Raw genomic sequence first — 21,937 nt, 5'->3', positions numbered from 1 at the left:
GAACAATCATCAATCACTAGTGAGCTCCAACCATCAACGTACATGTCATACAAATCAAAAGACCATGGATCAGCATTCTCACCATTGTGAGATGTATCACTCACATCGAGAAAAGACAAAACATCCATTGTATCCATGTCATCATGGCTATCCCAATTTTCCAAGCTACAGTCCTCTTCAACATCCACACATGCATGTGAGGTTTTCATAAGCTTCTTCACCCTTGACAATGCATGGCACACACTAACTTGCATCTCCTCATCCATCTCAACTTGTGGGTCATCAAAGCCTCAATCAAGACTCCCATCACAATCCACATCACTCAAACCATCTTCTTGCTCATAATAAAAATCATAACTAGCAGGCAACTCAATGTCACGAGTAGCATCATCAACATCACAAACATTAATCTCAGTATCCCAAATGGGTCCACATACCCACAACTCATCAGGGTACCATAACAACTCATAAGATGGAGGAGAGAAAAGATCATCCATAATCTCAATATGCATGTCATCTACATCACAACCAAAATCATCCAAAGGCATATAACGCAAGCACATAGAGCTAGACAAGTCCTCATCTTTACAAGATTCATTCAGACATGCATCCAAATCAGCTATACTATTGCCCTCTTTGTTATACATGCACTCCAAGGTTCTTTCTTTCACAATATTTCTTGCACATAAATCCTCATCAATATTTACATCATCAAGAGGAAGAACCTCATCTTCCACATCTGGCTCAACCTCATCATCATTGCTACAACCATCACTACTGACAGAGGATCTCTTGTGTGAAATGCATGAAGAAATAGATGACTGATTGACATCTTCCAACCATCTTCCTTGCTTCAAGAAATCAACAATGCCTTTCACACCCAAAAAGTCAACTTCAATGCCCAAACATCCTAGAAGGGTACCAATGAACAAGAACTTCTCTTCCTTTGCATCCAGAACCATATCCTGAAAAACCTCTAGTTCCTGCTGCAGAGAGCAAAACCTCATGTAATGCATGTCCAACTCTTCTAGCGTGCTTAGCTTGAATTGTTTCATCGCATCATTCATCCTCAACAAGGCATCCCTCAGCTTGACCATGGCTGCAATTTTATGTATAAACCATCCAAATTAAAGGTAACTCAAGCCAACAATCGAATCAAACGTGTAAACTGAAGGTCACTTGACACAACTCCTCGGTGGCGGGCACCAAAACACTGTTGGGAAAACAAGAGCAAGGGACACCTATATAGCTATGTCTCCCAAGAGCGTTGAAGACACAAGATCAGCACCACAAACGGTATCAAAAGAACCTCAACAAAACCACAACTCAAAGATCTCTTGGGAATTTACCAGCACATGCCCACCCAAAAGACCACCATGAAAATTAGGAAGCACTTACCTTGGCATGGATTTACAGCACACGCCGACCAATGCACTTGAGAAAAAAGATCTTTCGCCTTCACCAAATAACTCTTCAAAAACACAATTTTGAAGTGTACACACATCTCCAAACAAGAGAGCTTCCACAATCTACCATACACCAAACTGCCTGCAAGCTGCCATATCCTGTGCACTGTGGGAAATAGACTGTATCTCCCAAACCACAACTCCAAAAGGGATGCTTTCAAGCCTCAACATTTCTCTGGATTTTCTACAACAAAATCTCTGAAGACCACAAATTTCAATTCTATGTACCTCTATGTGCAAAATTGGCGCGAACAGCAAGCTGCCATGGCCCGACTACGCGTAGGAAGGCTAGTCGAGGGCAAAACACTGCATCCAAAAGCATCAAGAAGCCACAACGACCCAAAACCTACAAATTTCTGATATTTGACTGAACGTTTTTTAGTTTTTACATAAGTTATATACAAGTCTCCCTTCAAAAAACCCACTCACGGGCACTTATAGTAGCCCGACAACTGTCACTAGACTAGCGGCTTGCAGTGCATGTACATGTGCTTGCTAAAGCAAGATAAAAACCCCAAAAAAATAAAGCCCACACACACTTTTGACATCAGGTGTCATGTCGATATGTACAAATTTACAAAAGAAGGGGTGTCAGAAATGCGCCGAACACCGTGTGAGCTCCATGTTGACCACCATTTTAGTCAACGGACAGTAGCCCGGTAGGGTGACTAGAGATGTCAGGGGCATGCTTGTCACAATAGCAAGCACCTCTAAATCTAACTAGTGCCATATTGAAGTAGACTTCATCTAAAACCTTTAAGAGCCTCAAATATTTTCATGTTTAACAAGCTATTATCACAAATTTATTTAGGACTTTGTGAAGAGGCATCTCTCATAGACTTTTTCAAGGGTCAAGACCGTTTTTGTTGGCTTTGTAGCGTGCTTGTAACAAAACTATAGGAGAAATCCTACTTCAAGATGGTCGATGGCCTATAGCTGTTGAGATTAAGAAACTTGATAGAGTAGCAAAAATGATATTCTTATAAACGAGAATTGTCACTAGGAAGAGAACGGGATCTAGGAGGGCCTCTTTATTTGGTAGTTTAAGAAAGTCAAACCTTTTGTATTAAGAAAGTAATCAAAGGACCACTTTTGAATTCAAACAGGCAAAATGGCTAGTTTATTTGAATTTAAAGATTCCCCCACAATGGAATTTGAAATCTAGCGGGTAAAACCATATCATGTAGCATATCTATGGAAAGAGCTTGACGCATAGATTGTAGATCTATGATCTCCGCTCAAATCGGAGATCATATGTGGGAGTTATGGAAGGCCAAAATTCACAAAAATGTCCATCTCCTTTTGGGGGGAAAAAGTGCATCCTTTGACGACTCTTACACACCCACCATTCTTGCACACATGGCGAATACCTATTTGTCAAAATGTTTATCACCTTTGTAAGCTCATGGCAAATAACGAGGCCCTCCTACCTCCCATCCTCTTCCTAATGGTGTCATTATACATCTCGTATGTAATTGAAAGCATCATCTTTTGGGGACATACTCTAGATACTACTTAATTCAGTACTTATCAAAAGAGCTACAAGGCACATAAGTAGAGATCCTTCAAGAATTGGATCCCACGTTGTAATATCGTCTCTAAAGTATCATAAGAGATAATAAAATTTAATAGAGCTCGTGTATTAAGTCGTATTCCAAAGATCAATGCTCTATCTTCAACAAAAATTAAGAGTGAGTACGTGGCTTTTCTTTGCTGATGATAAACTTCAAACACTACTTCCATGCTAGTGAGGGAAAATTTTTGTGACGTAGGACGGGAGCGCTAGAGAGTCCCATACTGTCCGTGCAAATCGCAGTTGCTCATGTATGTAGGTTTCAGAATCCCTAACAAGCTTAACTTTGAACACAGCTCGCAAGCTCAACAAATTTCCAAAAGCATTTTTCCTATCTAACTTGAGAAAGGACACTCTTAATTTTTTTCAATTTTTTTCCTCACCAAAAATAATGTCCCCATTAATTTCTAATGTGAAAATTGACTATTATCTTATTTTTGTCACTTAATTGTGCTAAAATATACTCGATTTCTATCACTTTGTGGATTCTCTCTCCAAGACTTTGATTTTCACAAGATCAGGATCCCTCTAAAATTCGCTCAATTTTGTGTACAAAAATGGAATATCTATTGGTTTTTACATTAGAATCTTTGTTTCTTCAAGACAAGCTTGATATCTAGCTTGAAGAAGTCTACTCTTCCACAACTCTGGACATTAAGACCTTTAACCAAATGTGCGAGAAAGGTTTACCTCAACCTAGACTATAGCCCACTAAAACATCTTTTAAATGGGAAGAAAAGTATGAAAACCGAACAAAATTGCAAAAGAGTAGTTATAAACTCCTTCACAATTCTTAATTTCATGTTTGCACCGTAATGAGGGGCCCCACTATGAAAAAAGATCAATATTTAACTGGTAACCGATAAATGGAAAGTTAGAACCGGTGAAATTTCCTGGATTTTACTTTAAAGACCATCAAGGCCTTCAAATTTTTGACCTAAAAACTCAAAAACTTCTCGATGTGCCTTTTTTCTCTCCAGTTAGAAAATTTAACAAAGTTTTTGGTAAGCCTTGTATCATGATAGCATTTTTGTTAGATTGGTTGGTTATGAGTGTGCATAGCAGTTGGTGTAAAGCTTCCACTAAGCCTTAAGGAAGCAAGGCTATGTAGGACATACATAATTTAGTCACAAGTAAAATCTATCATAGCTTGAAACATACGGGAAGCATACGCATATGCATACGGGTATGGAAGTATTTTATAAGTATGTTTCAAAGGGACTGCTTCAAAATACGTGACCCCTAAATTCTAGACAATTTTCTCGATAAGTATGTTTCAAAGGGGCTGCTTCAAAATACGTGACCCCTAGATTCTAGACAATTTTCTCGATAAATATGCTATCAACAAAGCCATTAATAGTTTGAACAATGTTGAAACTTACAAGCCGCAAGTTAACATTGAACATCCAATACTATCTTTCATTGCTCATAAAGCTCTAGAGGCTAAAATTTTGAAATTCTTAAGTTAGACTTTTCAAAATGACAAGAATGTTTGGGTCCAACATTCTCCAAAAATACCAAAGGTTTGCAAACTCAAACATATGCGTATGTTTCAAACTATGATCTAGATATTGGGGTAATCTAGGTTTAATTATATAATGATTTGTGAAAATTTACAAAATGCCCCTCAAGTTTAAAAGTACCTCGTTTCATTTCGGATGAACTACCCTAATTTTTGTGTATTCTTGTCATTTCTACAATAGAGATCTATCTTTAAGTGTCTTAAACAAAACTATTCACCAACTAGCTCACAAATAGAAGCATGTGCATCTAAAAATAATAAATGAATTCATCTTGAGAGCCCGCAATACTAGCTAGAAGATTGTCTCTATCATCTTCTATCAAGGGAGAACAAATCTTCAAGTGAAGAGTTGCAAAAAGAAAGCATTTGAAGAGACAATTTGGGATTTGTTAGCCAAATATGAGAGGTATATTGGGAATTTTCCTAAATTTTTGGGGTGTGTTGGTAATTTTTCAAAATACAAAATTTTTAATTGGGCGCTTATTAATAGCCCGTTTATTAATAGCCTGCAAGGTTAAAAGTGATTCACATGTGGCAACTTTTGAACGAGTTGAAATTCCCGCAGCTACATGTGGGCAGCAACTGTAGGTGCTACTACAATACATACTAGGAATCTACCTTGACCTCGCCGAGTCCAAACGTCTTGGTCGGGGTCCTCAAAAATTTCATCTATGACAACGTAGATAAGCACCGAGTGGCATACCAAGTTCTCTACTAATGTGGGTGCAAGAGTAGAAATATTTACTTTGTACTATAGGTGGTATCGAGTGTGACAACTAATATACCTAGCTATTTGCTTCTTTGGAGTCTCCACTCACATGTTTGCATGACTAACTAGGATTGGGAGCCTAGGAAAATTCCTTTGATTGACAAAAAAATGCAACAAAATGTGGCTTTGGCATGTTACCAACCAAGATATGCACCATACTAATTCAATAGAAATGAATAGAACATGGGTTTCTGATGATGATAAGTTTTACTCGGATTGTTTTCTAAAGGCACCAAGTTGCACTAAGCGCTATAAGATACATGAAAACCATAAGGAGATAGTTTAGTTGGTTGAGCACTTGTCCTCCGTGACCCAGGTAAGGGGTTCAAGTGTGGCCAGGTGACCCTAATAGCGCTCATGAACATTCATTGTATCATGGGAGCGAGAATGTTCGTGTTGCTACAAAGAAATAAAGCTATATGAAAACCATAAGGAAAAATATTTTATAAAATTTATTATATTTTGGTCTAAGAGCTTATCTCACTATTCTAATATACTAAGATGTTTTTCTAAAAGCATCCACCAATAAATCAAATTAAGCTCCTCAACATGTGTTTGATTGATGTGCAAGACAATTTTGCCAACATATTAGCAATATAAACTTACATTCAAGTCTTCATTAGGATCACATACTTATGACGAGCCATGAGCGATCAAACCAAGAGAGCCTTTTCCACACAAACAAGAACTAATTTTGCGAGATTAATTGGCATTAATCAAGATTTTTACATGTTTTCTTTCCTATATGTTCTGTGTGGCCACTACAACTAGAGTAATACGCAAAACATCTATTTTTTTATAGTTGAACTAGTCAGCAGAAACTCCTCAAATCAATCATATGCTAAGGTGTAGAGTCATGTAAGCATAAGGAATCCTGCTCACTCTAGAACGTGTTTTACAAAGGACTCGAGCGATGACTTCACTTTATCGAGCTAGTATCAAAGACGAGTAACACGTGGAGAAATCTAACATGTGGATATGTTCGTGTTAAGGCATGCCTTATGTATGAAAGAACCACATATGAGGCAAGCATCATATGGCATTTGGCTACCTACACACAAATTATTACATTCCATATGTAAACAGTATTACTAATTGGCTAATATGAGATGTCTCGATAAGTTGCTCATTATCAATCAATGATAAGAAAAAGCTTTGCATGTCTCAAGAACAAAGGAGATAGGCATGGCCCAATGATGTGGAGCTTTAGGCATGGGTACCCACTTTAGCTCAGCATCATGCTGTTGTTTAGATATTTTGGTACTCTTCTAATAGAATCATGACATGAATTAAGAGTGCGCAATGCGTATTCACACCACCTGGACTTTAAGCAACAATCCTACCTTGCTCTTCGAGAAGAGAAATGGGTTTAAGAAGTATGAGAGGAGGAAGTGGAAGACAAGAACTTACAACTTCAAAGTGGGTGGTATCCTTGGCCTAATGAAATATGCGTCAAGATCGATTCTCATTATGAGTAGGTTGCAACATGCTTGCAGGATCTCGGACATGCTCCTAACGATGCAAACATCCAATAATTGCATATAAGATGGTTGAAGCAAGAATTATTACAACACTATGGACATTAGTTTCTTTTGGGTTGTGATAATAAAGTGTGCATACCAGCATACTCAAAGGGCTGGCATGAGCTACGTGGGCATCGAAATCATGGAGAGCTTGCAAGCCTTCTTCATCATCCCCACATACCACTTGCAGAACGTCACATACTGGATGGTATCATTTTGATGTGCTTCATTTCAATTTTGTCGCGACCCATCATTGTACGCGTGTACATAGTTAGTGAGAGAAACAGAGAGGAAATTATTATCATAAGTACTGTGTGTATGATTATGAAATGGCAACATAGATAAGGCTTTAGTTTTTGTGACTCGTATTGCTGCAAGAGTCCCAATCTAGAAAAATTAAGGTTAAGAAATGTCACAGGAACCGAATAACAGAGATAGACAGCAAAACAGAAGAAGAAATCTTTGTATTGATAGTGTTTGATACAACAGAGGAGCAATTGAATATATATATATATATATATATATATATATATGGGCGCACTCCGTTGTACGGAGCTCGAACCTCCCGACCACCCCCGAGCTTCAATTCACTTGCATGCAGCGTCTCACTCGCACTTGCACTCGCACTCGCAGAAGAGAGAATGGTGAATCCCCCCAAAACACACCACCCATCCTTCTATTCTCCTCCAAAAGCGCAAGACCTCTTAAAATAGCCGCTTTTCTATTTTTGGCGCTCGATCGACTCGACTTGCGCGCCAATATACCTGCGAGAATAAAGTAAAAAAAAACGTGATCGCGAAGCGATCCGTAGAGGTCCACAATTTTTCAGCTGTCTTCAACTGAACATAACTCCCAAACGGAGCCAAAACAGCCCAAGTCCGTCTCATACAATCTTGTTGCCCTCGCTGCGCTCTTCGACGGCTATGTGATGGAAAATTTCCATAGCCTGCTCCGATTTGCTGAAAATCAACCTACAAAACAGCATTTTCTACAAAAACGATGCAAAAACAGCAAATCCAACTTTTTTCTTAATCTTTGGCCTTCAACGAGCATCAAAACATCAAAATCTCTAAAGACTCAAAGAACCAAAGTTGTTCCTTATAATGCAGGCTTCAATCGCTTCATACATCACTTTTTCAAAATCCCACGTTAACGCCTTCAAAAATGCCCCAGAAAGTGCCTTCTGGATCAAAAAATTTTATCGGACGAAAACAATCCACACATCCTTCTACACAGTGGACTAACTTTAAAATGACAAAAACTTCCTAGAAAACAAAATTTATTACTAAAACACCTCGAAATCAAGTCTTGTTACAAGAAACATTCAATTAAATAAGCATTTGTGGTGGTGCATCAAAAGAAGAACATCACTATTACAACATCCAATACTTCTTCAATCAGCAAGCCTACCCTCGTCATTGTTGCTTCTTTAATCGACAATATGTTAGAGAAGTCTAATGAAAAAGACGAGAAGAAAAGATGAGATCTATTACTGTAATGCACTTGATTGTGTCATCAAGCAATGTACTAAGCTAGAGGCTAAAGAGGCTCGAAAAAAGAAGGCAAATATAAAAATTGTAAATGCTTCTTCAAATGCAGTTTGACAATTTTTGTGCAAGATGCTAAATGGGCTTTGAGTGCATATTGCTTCTTTAGAAGGGCAATAGGTTAGAAAAGTCCAGCCATAAAGACAGATGCCATTATTATAATACAATTAATCATGTCATCATGCAATGTCCTAAGCTCAAGACTAAAGAGTCCTAAAAAATAAGTCAAACACAACCATTGCACATGCTTCTTCAAAAGAAGATTTGACAAATTTTGTGTAAGATCCTAAATTGACTTTGAGTGGGAAATCTATATGACCCATCCATTGTGCATATTGCATAATGTATGGATCATGTTACATGTATCATAGTTTGATAGTAGTGCAACTAAGCACATTACATCTCACTGTCATTTTTTCATTTTCTTGATACTGCCTCTAAACAAGAAACTAGCATATGTACTAGCAATGTCTCTTAGCCAATTAAGGGATTTGGAAAGATTGCACTTGTTGCAACATGTGACAATCCGTGTCACATGAAAACACATTTCATTTTCTCAAAACGAAATGCTCAAGACATTTTCGAAACAACTTGAAATAGAGAAACGAAACATGTTTCTTAGATTCCAAAGAAAATTTGCATATGATGTGTAACATATATTTAAACAACTTGCATTTTCTCGGAACGAAATGACATTTTCGAAACAACTTGAAATAAAGAAACGAAACATGTTTCTTAGATTCCAAAGAAAATTTGCATATGATGTGTAATATATATTTAAACAACTTGCGACCTCTATACATAATGTATCCACCTACTAGATTCCTAGATATTATCTCTCTTAAACCTTCTAAAAACATGTGTTTTGTATTGTGTTTCATCTTAGAATTTTCAACACAAAACGAAACCAATTGTCTCGAAACGTTTCTTGTTACACTGAGAGTTCCTTCATGTATGTGTCATATGCAACATGTGTAGTCTCCACTTTGCAAGCTACTTCTATGCAAAACATCGTCACGCACAATTTGATTATCTAGATTTTGTCACTTTGTATTACTGCATCTTCAAAAAATGAATATGATTTCTTCGTTTCCATCTTGAGAGACCATTGAAACATGTATGTGAAGGCTGGTTTTTGGAAACAATGTAGCCTTCTAACTTCTAAGTTTCCTAAGGATGAATCTATATTGCGGGCTACTCAAAATTGCAACTTGTCAATAGTCACATTTGTGGCTTGATGCATACTCCATCTTTTGAGAACCATTTGTATTTTGTTAATTGCATTGATGATCACTCCAAGCGTGCATGTTAATATTTGCTTAAGAAAACAACCGACAAGTGAAAGGATAGACGTGAAAAAGGTTCCGCGTGGAAAAACATTAGTGCTCTTTAAAGAGATTTTCCAATGTTTTCGAGCACAAAAAATCTTTTTTGAGATGGAAGTAGGGTCTAAACGAAGGTCCTATATGTAAGAGCACAGTAAGCATGGAAATATAGTCCAAAGACTACTCCTAGTCTAAGAGATGCACGTGTGGAAAGGGGGCCTTATTATCAAGAAGTCACTTTAAAATAAGGGATTGGTTGGGTGGAGCTTATGTGCGCTTTTTCTAACCATGTTTTGAGAACAAAGGATGTGTATTGTCATGCTCTCTCCCACTCATCACATAAGGACCTTACAATCCAAGACAACTTTATAAGGATCCAAATCAAGAAAATTAACAAGAACCATACCCCACCCTCACGTACATGTGCACACAAATTGTGGCGCACACTATGGCTTGTATGTTGAAAAGAGCAAAAACTGATGATGACCATGGTATCTGCTATGAGAAGTATACATTTACTTTGGATTGCAGCTTCAATGATTCAGAGTAGAGCGTTTATATCTCATCCATCTTTCCCATTCTAATCAACTTTGTCTTTACTTTATATACAAAAAACATGTTATACCTTGTCCTTTTTTCTTAAACGGTGCATCATGCTACATATCATTTGTGTTAAGCATATCATGTGCATGAGGCTACCTTGATGCCTTCTTGGATCATTTCTCTTGTGGATAACTTCTCAAAGAAAATGATAAGCCCCATCTCCCTCTGCTGTCGAGCTTCCAAAGGGCTAAGGGGAGAAAGCGACCGACAATATACAAGTAAGAATGCAAATCACAAGGAGATGAGAGACATCCAACATGTCAAGCTACTAAATCTAGGTGACTAAATGAAAATTTTTGCAGGATCGCACATAAGGAGACTAGGTTTCCCTCACGTGTATTCACCCATCATGGATGTGGACTATGTGATTAGTGTCAGGGTTGAGCCTAGCTTATTTGCATTCCATAAAAAAATATCTCATTTCATAGGTGCCTTGACAACAAAACCCATTTGATAAACATGCACTCCCACATGTGTTAAACTTGACAAAGAATTTTTACTATTTGATATACTTTAAATTGACAATACAGGATGTCAATAGTACAATCTTCATTTTCTCTTCTCATCATGAAAGGTCCTCTTATATCCATCCTAACCCTTCAATTTGTATGAGATTACTATTAAAGTTTAGTGTATGATTAGTCATAATTCACTCTAATCCATATGCTGAATTAAATCCACTATTTGGCTAATTATCTTCACTCTGGTAAGGCCCATCCCTAATCATTTGACACTTTCTTAAACATTGGACATGTTCTAACTGGCTTAAGACTTGAGTAACTACCATTGCTTATGCTAACGACACACAAATAAGTAGCGCAGATGGAAGCTAGCTACGATATGTATTATGTGATTTCCTTTGTGGTTTCGGCAATCTCTCTCTCTCTCTCTCTCACACACACACACACACACACACACACACAAAAAAAAAACATGTGACATGCATATGTGGTTCCATACTCAAATATGGCAAGCTGTCTATGAGTAAGAAAACTTAAACCTTAGATGAGCATTTCATATGTGCAGAAGTAGTAAATATGCCAATGCATTAGGGCTAGCTCGCCCCAATGGTATGATACATATGTGGAAGTGCCACTTGTCTATGCACAAAATGTATATCACACCTATCCCTTATGGATTGGCTCACCATGTCACGGATGGATTCTTCTAGACACATTTCTTGCCATGCCGTGTGGCACATATGAAAACTATAAGTGCTTGTATGTTGATACTCGAATATCGCAAGCCCTATTCATAATATGGCTACGCATGTATGTGTCACTAGCCATAAATACCACGCGATCACAGATTGCACCTCATCACTATATCACACGGGCATGGTCAAATGGGATCAATGGTGGAGGAGGAAAAGGCGATGCGCGTCAATTATGGACCGTCCGATCAGAGGTTGCCCCGAATTTACCAATTTGTCCGAATTTACAAATTTGCCCTGAATTTACTAATCGGCCCACATTTACAATATGACATACTCGAATCGCCTATATTTCAACGTACGCATGAGGGTGTAGTGGTTAGTGCACATGGCTCGTGGTGGGGAGGTCAGGGGTTCGAGACACGGGGTGCGGATCGACCCAAATTTACAAGCTTGCCCGAATTTACCAAATGCGCATCCGACGGCTCAGATCACCTAAGCCGTCGATCCCATTTCAGCATGCCCGTGTGAGACAGTGTGGAGGCAGATTGCAGGCCATATGTGCAAGAGGCCATATGCACACACTTGGAAAGTCAATGTTTTGGCTTGCCATTAGTGCATGTAACTTCTTGAAAGGGGCAGAATACATCTTCCTTTGCGTAAAGTCAATGAGAAAAAAAATGGCTTGGCATGTCTAAAGCATCAAAAGAGCTAGGGTAAGGGTCAAAAGAGCATTATGCATGGGCGGCCGCTCGAGCTGCTCAGCATTATATTACGCTTGTCTACATAATTTTGACGCCATGAAATGAATTACCACATAAATTAACTTCACCTGCGTTTCGGGCCGCATCGGTCGTAGCTTGCAGTTCATGAAGAGAAACAGGTTCAAGGAAGTATGAGAGGAGGCGGAGGACTTACAGCTTCAAAGTCGGTGGTATCCTTAGCCTCATGAAATATGGGTCGAGATCGGTCCTCATTATGAGTAGCGTCGCAGTATGCTTGCAGGATCTCAGACATGCTCCTAACCATGCAGACAGCCAATAATTGCACATAAAGTGGGTATTATTACAACACAAATGGGCAGCAGTTACTTTGGTGTTGTGATAATCAAGTCTCCATACCGGCCTCCCGCATACTCAAAGAGCCTGCCTGAGCTCGAGAAGACGATGAGGGCTACGTGGGCATCGCAGAGGATGGAGAGCTCGCGAGCCTTCTTCACCAACCCCACACGCCGCTTGCAGAAGGTCACCTGCCTGCTGGTACTGTTCTCGATGCGCTTCATCTCGATCTTGCCGCGGCCCATCGCACCAAGAGAGAGAGAGAGAGAGAGAGAGAGAGAGTATTGCAGTGAGAGAGCGAGAGCGCGAGAATAATCGGAAGTACTGTGTGGATGATTTTGGAATGGCAACATAGATAAGGCTTTACTTTCTGTGAGCGGAGTCTTTACAGAGCTCAGAGCTCAGAAGAGAAAGCAGGCAGATGTATTTCGCTCAATCCGTCCAGACAAGAAGCGTCTAGTGGGCGGCCCAGTTGCAACGTGCTCATTTGCCCCCCTGGACCATGTGCTTTTGGGATTTGCGCAAAAACATAAATCCCGATAGTGGAAGTGGGTTGCCTTCTAGACCTTCGAGCCTTGAAAGTTGAAGCCTTTGTAGACCCCTGTCACACAAGTGAAAATTTCAATTGTGAGCCGTGCTTGAAAAAAACTTTTTGGCCTGCCCAAAGGGCTAAGAGTGATGTGTTCCCTTTTTCTTAGTGAAAGAGAAGAGGTTGTTTTAAAAAAATGTAGATTTATTTGATTGGTTGGTTGCTAGACACTCATTAGATTTGATTGGTAGATAAGTAAGTGGACACTCATTGTTTTAGAAGCTTGTCATGAAAATGATGAAACATTGTGGTTTGGAGCTAAAATTAGCAAAAGAGTTTTAAAATTTTCGTAGACTAAAATAAATTTTAGTTGGTAGATCAAGATAGGGAAGATCTCTCGATGAGGTCGCTTCATCAAATAAGTATTACAAAAATAATAAAAAGACAAGCCTCTGACACACCAACCCTATAAAGGTCGTGGAGGCCAAATGCCCCAGGCCCAAGGGGGCTGTGTGTGTGTGTGTGTGTGTGAGAGAGAGAGAGAGAGAACTACACAGAATCACGATTGAGCCCCAGTGGTGCTATGCTTGATGTGTTGAGTGCTCCTTAGATCTCCGAGCTCCTATCAATAAGTCTACACATGCGTGTCCAGCTAGGCACTTGCATAGCTCCGCCTGCTCCCCATGGCTGTGAACGCAGGAGGCACTGATGGGAAAAGTTGGGCACTTGCATAGCTCCGCCTGCTCGCCATGGTTGTGAACGTCATCCGGCCATAGCCCGCTTGACAAACTCATGCACCGGTTGGACGCAGACGGCAACACAGCTAGGCTTAGCTTTGAAGAGTGCTACACCCTCTTATGCCTCTCCATGCCCTTGAGAAAACGTGATTCTTGCAAGCTATGGGCTTCCTTGAGGCAACAACAACTTTATCAATGATATCCCACCATACATGGGTCAGTGCTTAGATGGCTAGCCCTTCCCTCCCACCTAGCTTCTGACATGCGGGGACCAACAGTCCGTGCAACAACTTCAGAAGGCACAATTTCACCAATCACTTCACCAATGGGCTCAGTCGTGCTTCGGAAGCCCCAGTTTACTTTGCGTTTGCCCGAAAAACGGGCAACCAAGCAAACAGCATGTTCTTGTGTATTTCTTGGAAGGAATGTTTGGTTCTTTCATGGTACGTAGGAAAGAATTGTTTCAATGTCGGGGGCGTAAGGAGGTGGAGCAGGCACTGAGGCAGGCTCTTGAAGCTCCGGTTGTGCAGAGACGTAGGAGGAGGAGGCGAGTGTTGGTGGCAAGCGAGGCCAGTTGAGCGTGCTGAGGATAGTTGGCACCTTCAGGAAATGGGCTTTGTTGAGTTTGCCGCCATACCTCAAAGCTTGAAATGCCTTCAAGCGCAGCATTCTCTCGTAGGAGCTGTAATCTCCTAAACCCTGAGTTGAACTTCCCCTTGCTGTAGTCATGCGGCATCTCCTAAATTTACTCTCAAATTTCTAGTATGCTTTAGTATGTTTTTACTATTAGAGGTTATTTTGCACGCCACGTGATTTCATTACTTTTTTTCCTCTTGTTTCGAATAACTTGGCAAACCTACTTATGAGAAATAATAAAGGTAAACCGACAAAATTTGAAGGTTTTTTCACCGGTTTACACTAAATTTCTCTAAATATTGTAGGTTTTCTCACCTTCAAATTTAAAATTGAGTAAGTGGGATTACACTAAATCTAGGTTTTCAGCAATTTACACTAAATTTCTCTAAATTTTGTAGGTTTTCTCACCTTCAAATTTAAAATTGAGAGGTAAATCTCAAAATTTGTAAGTGGGATTACACTAGACCTAGGTTTTTTTCGAGCATTGCTTGTGGCCTCTTCGGTTGCCACAATGCCATGGGTACAATGCACACATTATTGTTAAGATTATATACGTGACCAATAAAAACGATGTTATAACGTGGTGATCTTTGATCTCCGTGCACCTCTAGACCGAGGTGTGTAGGGATCAGGCATAGCCAGAAAATCTAAGGTAGTATTTACTAGCTAGGGTATGGCTAGAGTTGAACAAGAGGCAAAGGGTTTTTTTCCGCTACATGGATTGTCATGTAGACGTGGGTTTGCAGATTTGCTACACCCAGAAATATAGACATTGATGTAAAGATGATATTGTAACCCGATGGTCCTGATCTCTATGCACCTCTAGACCCAGGTGTACTGTAGGGATCAAGCATGGCTAGAGAATGTGAGGTTGTTTACAATGTGATTTATGGTTGCTTGATTACTACTGGAGGGAGGGAGGGGTGGGGGAGAGAGAGAGAGAGAGAGAGAGAGAGAGAGAAAGAGTAAATTTATGTTTAATTTATATAGGGTTCAGGGTAGTCGTTATGAGAGAGAGAGAGAGAGAGAGAGAAGAAAGAGTAAATTTATGTTTAATTTATATAGGGTTCAGGGTAGTCGTTATGAGTAGTGACGATGATGTGGGACCGTTTGACGGAGATGCCTATCTCGCAACAAGGATCTTATGTCCTCAAGTAATCAATGCAAACATGCTGTGTGACAGACAAGGCATGTTTCTTTGTAGCACGTTCTTAACCCATCTACTATAGATTGAGTTGTTGCCAGTTATAACTTGTCCAACTCTGATGCTGGCCAACAAGCAGCGATCTTGCAACCTAATAGATATGCTCGCATGTGCTTTACTGAAGCAACATATGTGAGGGTGCAAAATGCAACCAATTAAAGCTTGGAGGGTGACCATGCAGAGCACATTTCCAACCAAGCTATGCACTACAAGAGGTCACTTAAATTTTGGCGCCACATTCTCGACGTCACTGGCGAGCGTCGATATATGTGTGTGTATGCATGGAGGAGATAAAGTTTTTAAAGAATTTTGTTTTTAAATTTCCGACGCATGTTCCGACACCTATTCTGATGTCAGCGCGCATGCACTTTTCGACACTTGTTTGACAGCTATTCCGATGCCTAAGCCGACTTCTGTACCGACGGCACCTGCAAAAACGAAACCCCGGGCTTTCATGTGCGTTTTCTCAAGCTCTCTTCTTCCTCATCTCTTACAGATCTGGTGCGAAACAAGTTGTTGGAAGTGCTAATCTTGCTTGTGGGTTAGCCTATAACACTAAAGTGAGATTGTTTCATGTTTACTTGTAGATTTAGGGTTTAGGGTTTAACTTTGTGTTTGTGTGTGCGTTTTTGTAGGTTCCAGGACTTTTACAACAACTTTCATTGCTCAAATAGGACGAATGCGAGTGCTCGAACCTTTAAATGCATATTAAATTTATTTAAATTAATTCGTATATCAATAAAAGAAATTTTATGCTTTAAACTTTCAATGATTTAAAAGAAATTATGGTTTGTGATTTTAAATTATGAAAAAAATTTGTTTTGGTTTATGAAAAAATCCTATTTTGAAGAAATTTCGTTTTGAATTATGTCATTTTTAAAAATTATGCAATTGATGGGGTTTATGTTTTAGGTTAATTTTAGGTTATAAGTTAAGTAATATTAAGTTAGGTTAGTTATCTTATACGTTAGGCTATGTTATGTTAAGCTACGTTAAGTTAGGTTATACGTTAGGCTAAGTTAGGTTAGGTTATGTTATCTTATACATTAGGTTAGATTAAGTTAAACTACATTAAGTTATGTTATATTAGGTTAGGTTAGGTTAAGCTACGTTATGTTACGTTAGGTTGAGTTAGGTTATCTTATACGTTAGGTTATGTTAAATTAATCTACGGTAGGTTAAGCTACGTTAGGTTAAGTTAGATTAAGCTACGTTCGACAATAGGGAAAGCCATAAAACTTACCCACAACGAATATGGATTTTGGACAAGCTCTATGGCTTTTCGTATTGCCAACGGCTCACCAGTGTATTGTTTATATGTCCGCGAGCGCCGCGAGCGGTTTTCAAGTCCTAAAATAGGCTAGCGGCCTTGAAAATAACACCAAGGCGAGCCATTTGGCAATACCGCAATCCATAGAGCTTGCCCACAATGCATATGCATTGTGGGCAAGCTCTATGGCTTGACGTATTGTCACAGGAACAGAATAATAGAGATAGACAGCAAAGACAGAGAAACAGATCTTTGTATTGATGGATTTTGCAGAGTTTTGATACAACAGAGGAGAAATAAAATATATGGGCACACTCCGTTGTACGGAGCTCGAACCTCCCGACCACCCCCGAGCTTCAGTTCGCTTGCATCCAGCGTCTCACTCGCACTCGCACTCGCAGAAGAAGAGATCGGTGAATGATCCCCAAAACGCACCACCCGTCCTATTTTGATTTTTCCTCCAAAAGCATGAGACCTCTCAAAATAGCCGCTTTTCTATTTTTGGTGTTCGGTCGACTCGACTTGCGCGCCAAGTATACCTGCGAGAATAAGGTAAGAACGTGATCGCGAATCGATCCGTAAAGCGATCGCGAAGCGATCCGGAAAAGAGAGAGAGAGCATGCATAAACCAAAAAAGCGCACACACACATGCATAATCAAAGAATGCACACACATTGAGAGAGGAAAAGAGAGAAAGAGAGAGATATATATAAAACAGAGAGAGAGAGAGAGAGAGAGAGAGAGAGAGAGAGAGAGAGAGAGAGAGAAAAGAAGAAGAAGAAAAGAGTTTTAACATCGTAGGAAAGTATCCCAAGAGACCTTAAAGATCTAGTCGATAGGAGTTGAACTCAAGACATGTTATTCATAAGGAAAATGACATAACCAATCTATCACACTTCGGTGATAGAATAGTTATACCATTTTTCTCCTTTTTTTATTGGCATGCACACACACCCGAGAAGAAGAGAGTTTAATTTAACGCCGTAGGAAACTAATTAAAGAGACCTAAAAATCTAGCTGACGAGGAGTTGAAACCAAGACTTTTTATTCAAGAGGAAAATGGCATAACCAATCTACCACACTTTAGTGATAAAAAGGTTATACCATGTTTCTCTTTTTATTGGCACACACACACCCACACACACACACACACACACACACACACAAGAGGAAGAGAGTTTTAATGTCGTAGGAAACTATCCCAAAAGACGTTAAAGATTAATTAGGGTTTTAGTAGAATTACGTTAAATTAGATTTAGGTTTATTTAAATTAAATTAGATTAGATTTATGTTTATTTTTAGTTAGATTTACGTTTGATTAGATTTAGGTTTATTTACGTTAGATTTAGATTTACGTTATATTAGATTAGATTTAGGTTTATTAATTTAGGTTTATATATGTTATATTAAATTAGATTTAGGTTATTTAATTAAGGTTAGAAGAAATGGCGAAGACATCATTTAAGATAAGGTTAGAAAAAATGGCGAGAAAATGGCAAGAAAATGTTTTGCGCTCACAGCCTCGACAGTCCATGCGGACCAGCAATTACACGTGCATGTTCGACTGCTGCTACCATACAATAAGCCGTCATGTTCAGCTAATGGAAGAGCAAATTGAGCATACACAGAAATTAGTGATGCAAGATGACGATTCCAAGGGTCACACACACACACACACACCACATCCCGTCAAATCTAGAATAAGAATTAAGTGCCTTGAGAAGACATCAGCTACATTGCAAGAAAAACGTACCTGTATGCTACAAACAAAGATCTACTATGAAAAGATGTTAAGATGTTGTGAAATGCTACAGCTAGAGAAGAGGCAAAGGGATTTTGTCCACTACATGCAGTATCATGTAGACGTGGGTGTGTAGATTTCTTGTACCCACAAATATAGGCATTGACCAATAAAGACGAGATTAGAACCCGGTGGTTCAGATCTCCGTGCACCTCTAGACCGAGGTGTGCGGGGATTGGACATGACTAGAGAATGTGAGGTAGTTTATAGTGTGAAGAGAGAGAGAGAGAGAGAGAGAGAGAGAGAGAGAGAGAGAGAGAAAGAGATAAAAGACGAAGAATGCCAATAGAAGATTAAATTTTTTGTCCAGGTTATAAGATTTTTGCCCTCATTATGAGTAGTGATGAGGATGTGGGGTCGTCCAACCGAAACCCCTATCTCTCAACGAGGATCTTATGTCCTTGTAACCATTGCAAGCATGCTGTGCGATTGACAAGACGCGTTTCTTTGCAGCACGTTCGCGAATTTGGCGAGTTCGATCCATCTATTATAGATCAAGTTGTAGCCAATTATAACTCGTCGGACTCTGACGCTGGCCAACAGGCAGTAATCTTGCAACCCAATAGACGTGTTCGCAGGCGCTTTGATCAAGCAGCATATGTGAGGCCACAAGATGTAGCCTCTGACAGTTCGGGGGATGATCATGCAGACCACATTCCCAACGAGGCAATGTTTGAGCCCGAAGTTGATGAAATGATCGAGACGATCATGGATTCAGAATGGATTGTCTATGATGATATGAAAAGTGAAGCCGACACGCCATTGTATAATGGAGCACGTGTGTCTAGATTGAAAGCGCTCCTAGTTCTTCTCAACATGCAGATAAAGTTTGGATGGAGTGACAATAGCGTCACATCGCTTTTCAGGTGATCTATTACAATTAGTTTACTTTAATAAAACTCTAAATTTATAATGATCTGATAGATTTTTACACAATTCTACCGTATTTTTATGTTGTGTAGATTGCTCAAAGAGCACATACTACCAGTTGATAATGTGATGCCGGCTCTCAAGAGGAAGCAAGAAAGATTTTGGGAAACTTGGGTATGGATTATAATTCGATCCACGCTTATCCTAATGACTGCATTCTTTTCAGAGGGGAATACATAGACATGGAGAAGTGTCCGAAATGTGATTCCGAAAGATATCGAGTAGATCTCCACGGAACAAAAATTCCGCAAAAGGTTTTGCGACATTTTCCTATCCTTCCTCGCATCAAGCATTTCATCGAATGTAAGTCCATGGATACCCTAGCATCATGGCATTAGGAGAGTAAATGTTCGGATGGTGTGCTACAGATTCCTACAGATTGTGCAGCCTGGAAACATATAGATGAAACATGGACGGACTTTGCCAGGGAAGCTCGAAATTTGCGCTTAGGCCTGGCTATGGATGGCGTAAATCCATTTGGTCAAAGATCAACATCTTACAGTGTATGGCCCGTTGTCATCGTCAACTACAACATTCTCCCGTGGTCGACTACGAAGAAGGGGCACCTATGGCTAAGCTTGATTGTGCCGAGGCGATATAAAGTTGAACTTGTATGGAGCCCTTGAATAAGGTGTTTCTCCTGGATATAGATCTATGGCATGGTCTACCGCTCTAGGCGGAGGCATACCAGGAAGATCGTCCGGGAACACATCCTTAAATTCATGTAAGAGATCCTCTACAAATTCTGGATTTGTTTCTTTCTGTTTATTCCCAGATTCTTCTTTAATCTCGTTAGCAAACACAATAAATGTCTCACACCCTTGTCTCACCCCCCTCAAAAGTTTCATGGCAGAAATGAGAAGTGATTTAGTACTTCTCTCCTCAGCTTTAATCGCATGACCATCTCTGTTTTTAAAAACCAATTCACCCCTCTCACAATCAATCAAAGAATGATTCGGCGTAGCCAACCAATCCATTCCCAGACGTACATCCCGTTCACCCATGCCAATAACATAAAATTATCCCGAATGTTTCTCTTTGTTCATAAAAAAAGGTAAGTTTTGAATATGACCCTGTGTATAATGTTTCTTCCCATTGGCCAATTCTACAGGTCTCCTAATGTGGGAATCAGAATTCAATTTCAAAGTCTGTGCAAGCTTGTTAGACATAAAACAATGCGTACTACCCGAATCAATGAGAAAATTCACAATTTCAGTTCCTATCTTACCCCGAATTCCTATAACGGATGCCCTTAAATGATGAACAGACGTTGTCATACATTTCATAGGAATTTCAGAGCACTTACCTTCCTCGCTCGCTTCATCAATCGTGGTGTCCATCGCATTCATATTGGCTTCCATTCGTGCAAGAACTGCCTGATCGTTCTCCTTATTTGGGCATTCGAACGTCTTGTGACCTTGCTCACCGCAACGGAAACATAACCCAAATTTCCTTGCTCGTTCTAGAAAAGCAGAATCATGTTGCCACCGCAGCGGTTGTCGTCTTCTTTGATTCTGATTTGCATCATTCTGACCCAAATTTTGATTGCAGTTGTTTATAGCATTCTGATTTGTACTCTGATTTCGATTGAAATTCTGATTCTGATTTGAAAAATTATTAGGTGGTCTTCTCTGATTATTTGAAAAATTCCTTCGGGAAAATTCAGTGTTTGTTTGGAAAGGCCTATTCTGCGTTCTATGCCCGGTAGATATAATTCTGCTTGGAGTAGAGTTGCGGCTCTCATACTTCACCTTCTTCTCATAATTTTCGGCCTTCGCAATAGCATCCAGAAAATCGGTAGCCCCTGCACCCTTTACTTGATAATACAAATCTTTACGCGGTCCTTCGATAAATTTGTTTGTCAACGCCTCTCCTTCTACTTCAGGTGCATACTTGTGAAGTCGCATGAACTTCTCCTTATACTCATGTACAGTAAGACTTGGCTCGTCCTCACGTTGCTGCTGAAACTTGTAAAACTCCATCTTTTTATCCATTTCATAGTGTGGAGAACAGTACCTTTTATACGCTTGCGTTTTAAACTCCTCCCAAGTGATTGGAGTAACCTTTGTTCGCTGTTTAAGGTATACTTTCCACCAAAGCTTTGCGGTTTGTCGAAGATGAACAACTGCAACCTTTGCTTTTGCTTCTTCAGAGAACTTCTTCAATGCAAAATAATCTTCTAACTCTTCAACCCATGCTTCGAGATCTTCGCTAGTTTTCTCGATGCCATTAAACTCGTTAATCTTTGCCTTCTTGAAGACTTGTTGCAAAGCTGCCCTTTCAGAATCTTC

General features: G+C 39.7%; 1 protein-coding gene across 1 annotated transcript in view; it reads right to left on the bottom strand.

Annotated features, from left to right (window-relative positions):
• Window positions 1-12,962, bottom strand: part of LOC147435958 (truncated transcription factor CAULIFLOWER A-like) — a 143,894-nt gene extending 130,932 nt beyond the window's left edge. Inside the window, exons 1-2 of the mRNA XM_086488069.1 lie at window positions 12,603-12,962; window positions 12,400-12,502 (exon numbers count right to left, since the gene is read on the bottom strand). Of these exons, the coding sequence (XP_086344195.1) occupies window positions 12,400-12,502; window positions 12,603-12,892 (393 nt within the window). The 5' untranslated portion in view covers window positions 12,893-12,962. The remainder of the gene's footprint in view (window positions 1-12,399; window positions 12,503-12,602) is intronic.
• Window positions 12,963-21,937: the final 8,975 nt, after the last annotated feature.

This window comes from Adiantum capillus-veneris, chromosome 18 (genome assembly GCF_014529385.1).
Source record: "Adiantum capillus-veneris isolate H3 chromosome 18, ASM1452938v2, whole genome shotgun sequence".
Lineage (NCBI taxonomy): Eukaryota > Viridiplantae > Streptophyta > Polypodiopsida > Polypodiales > Pteridaceae > Adiantum > Adiantum capillus-veneris.
This window is presented reverse-complemented; position numbering and strand designations above follow the sequence as displayed.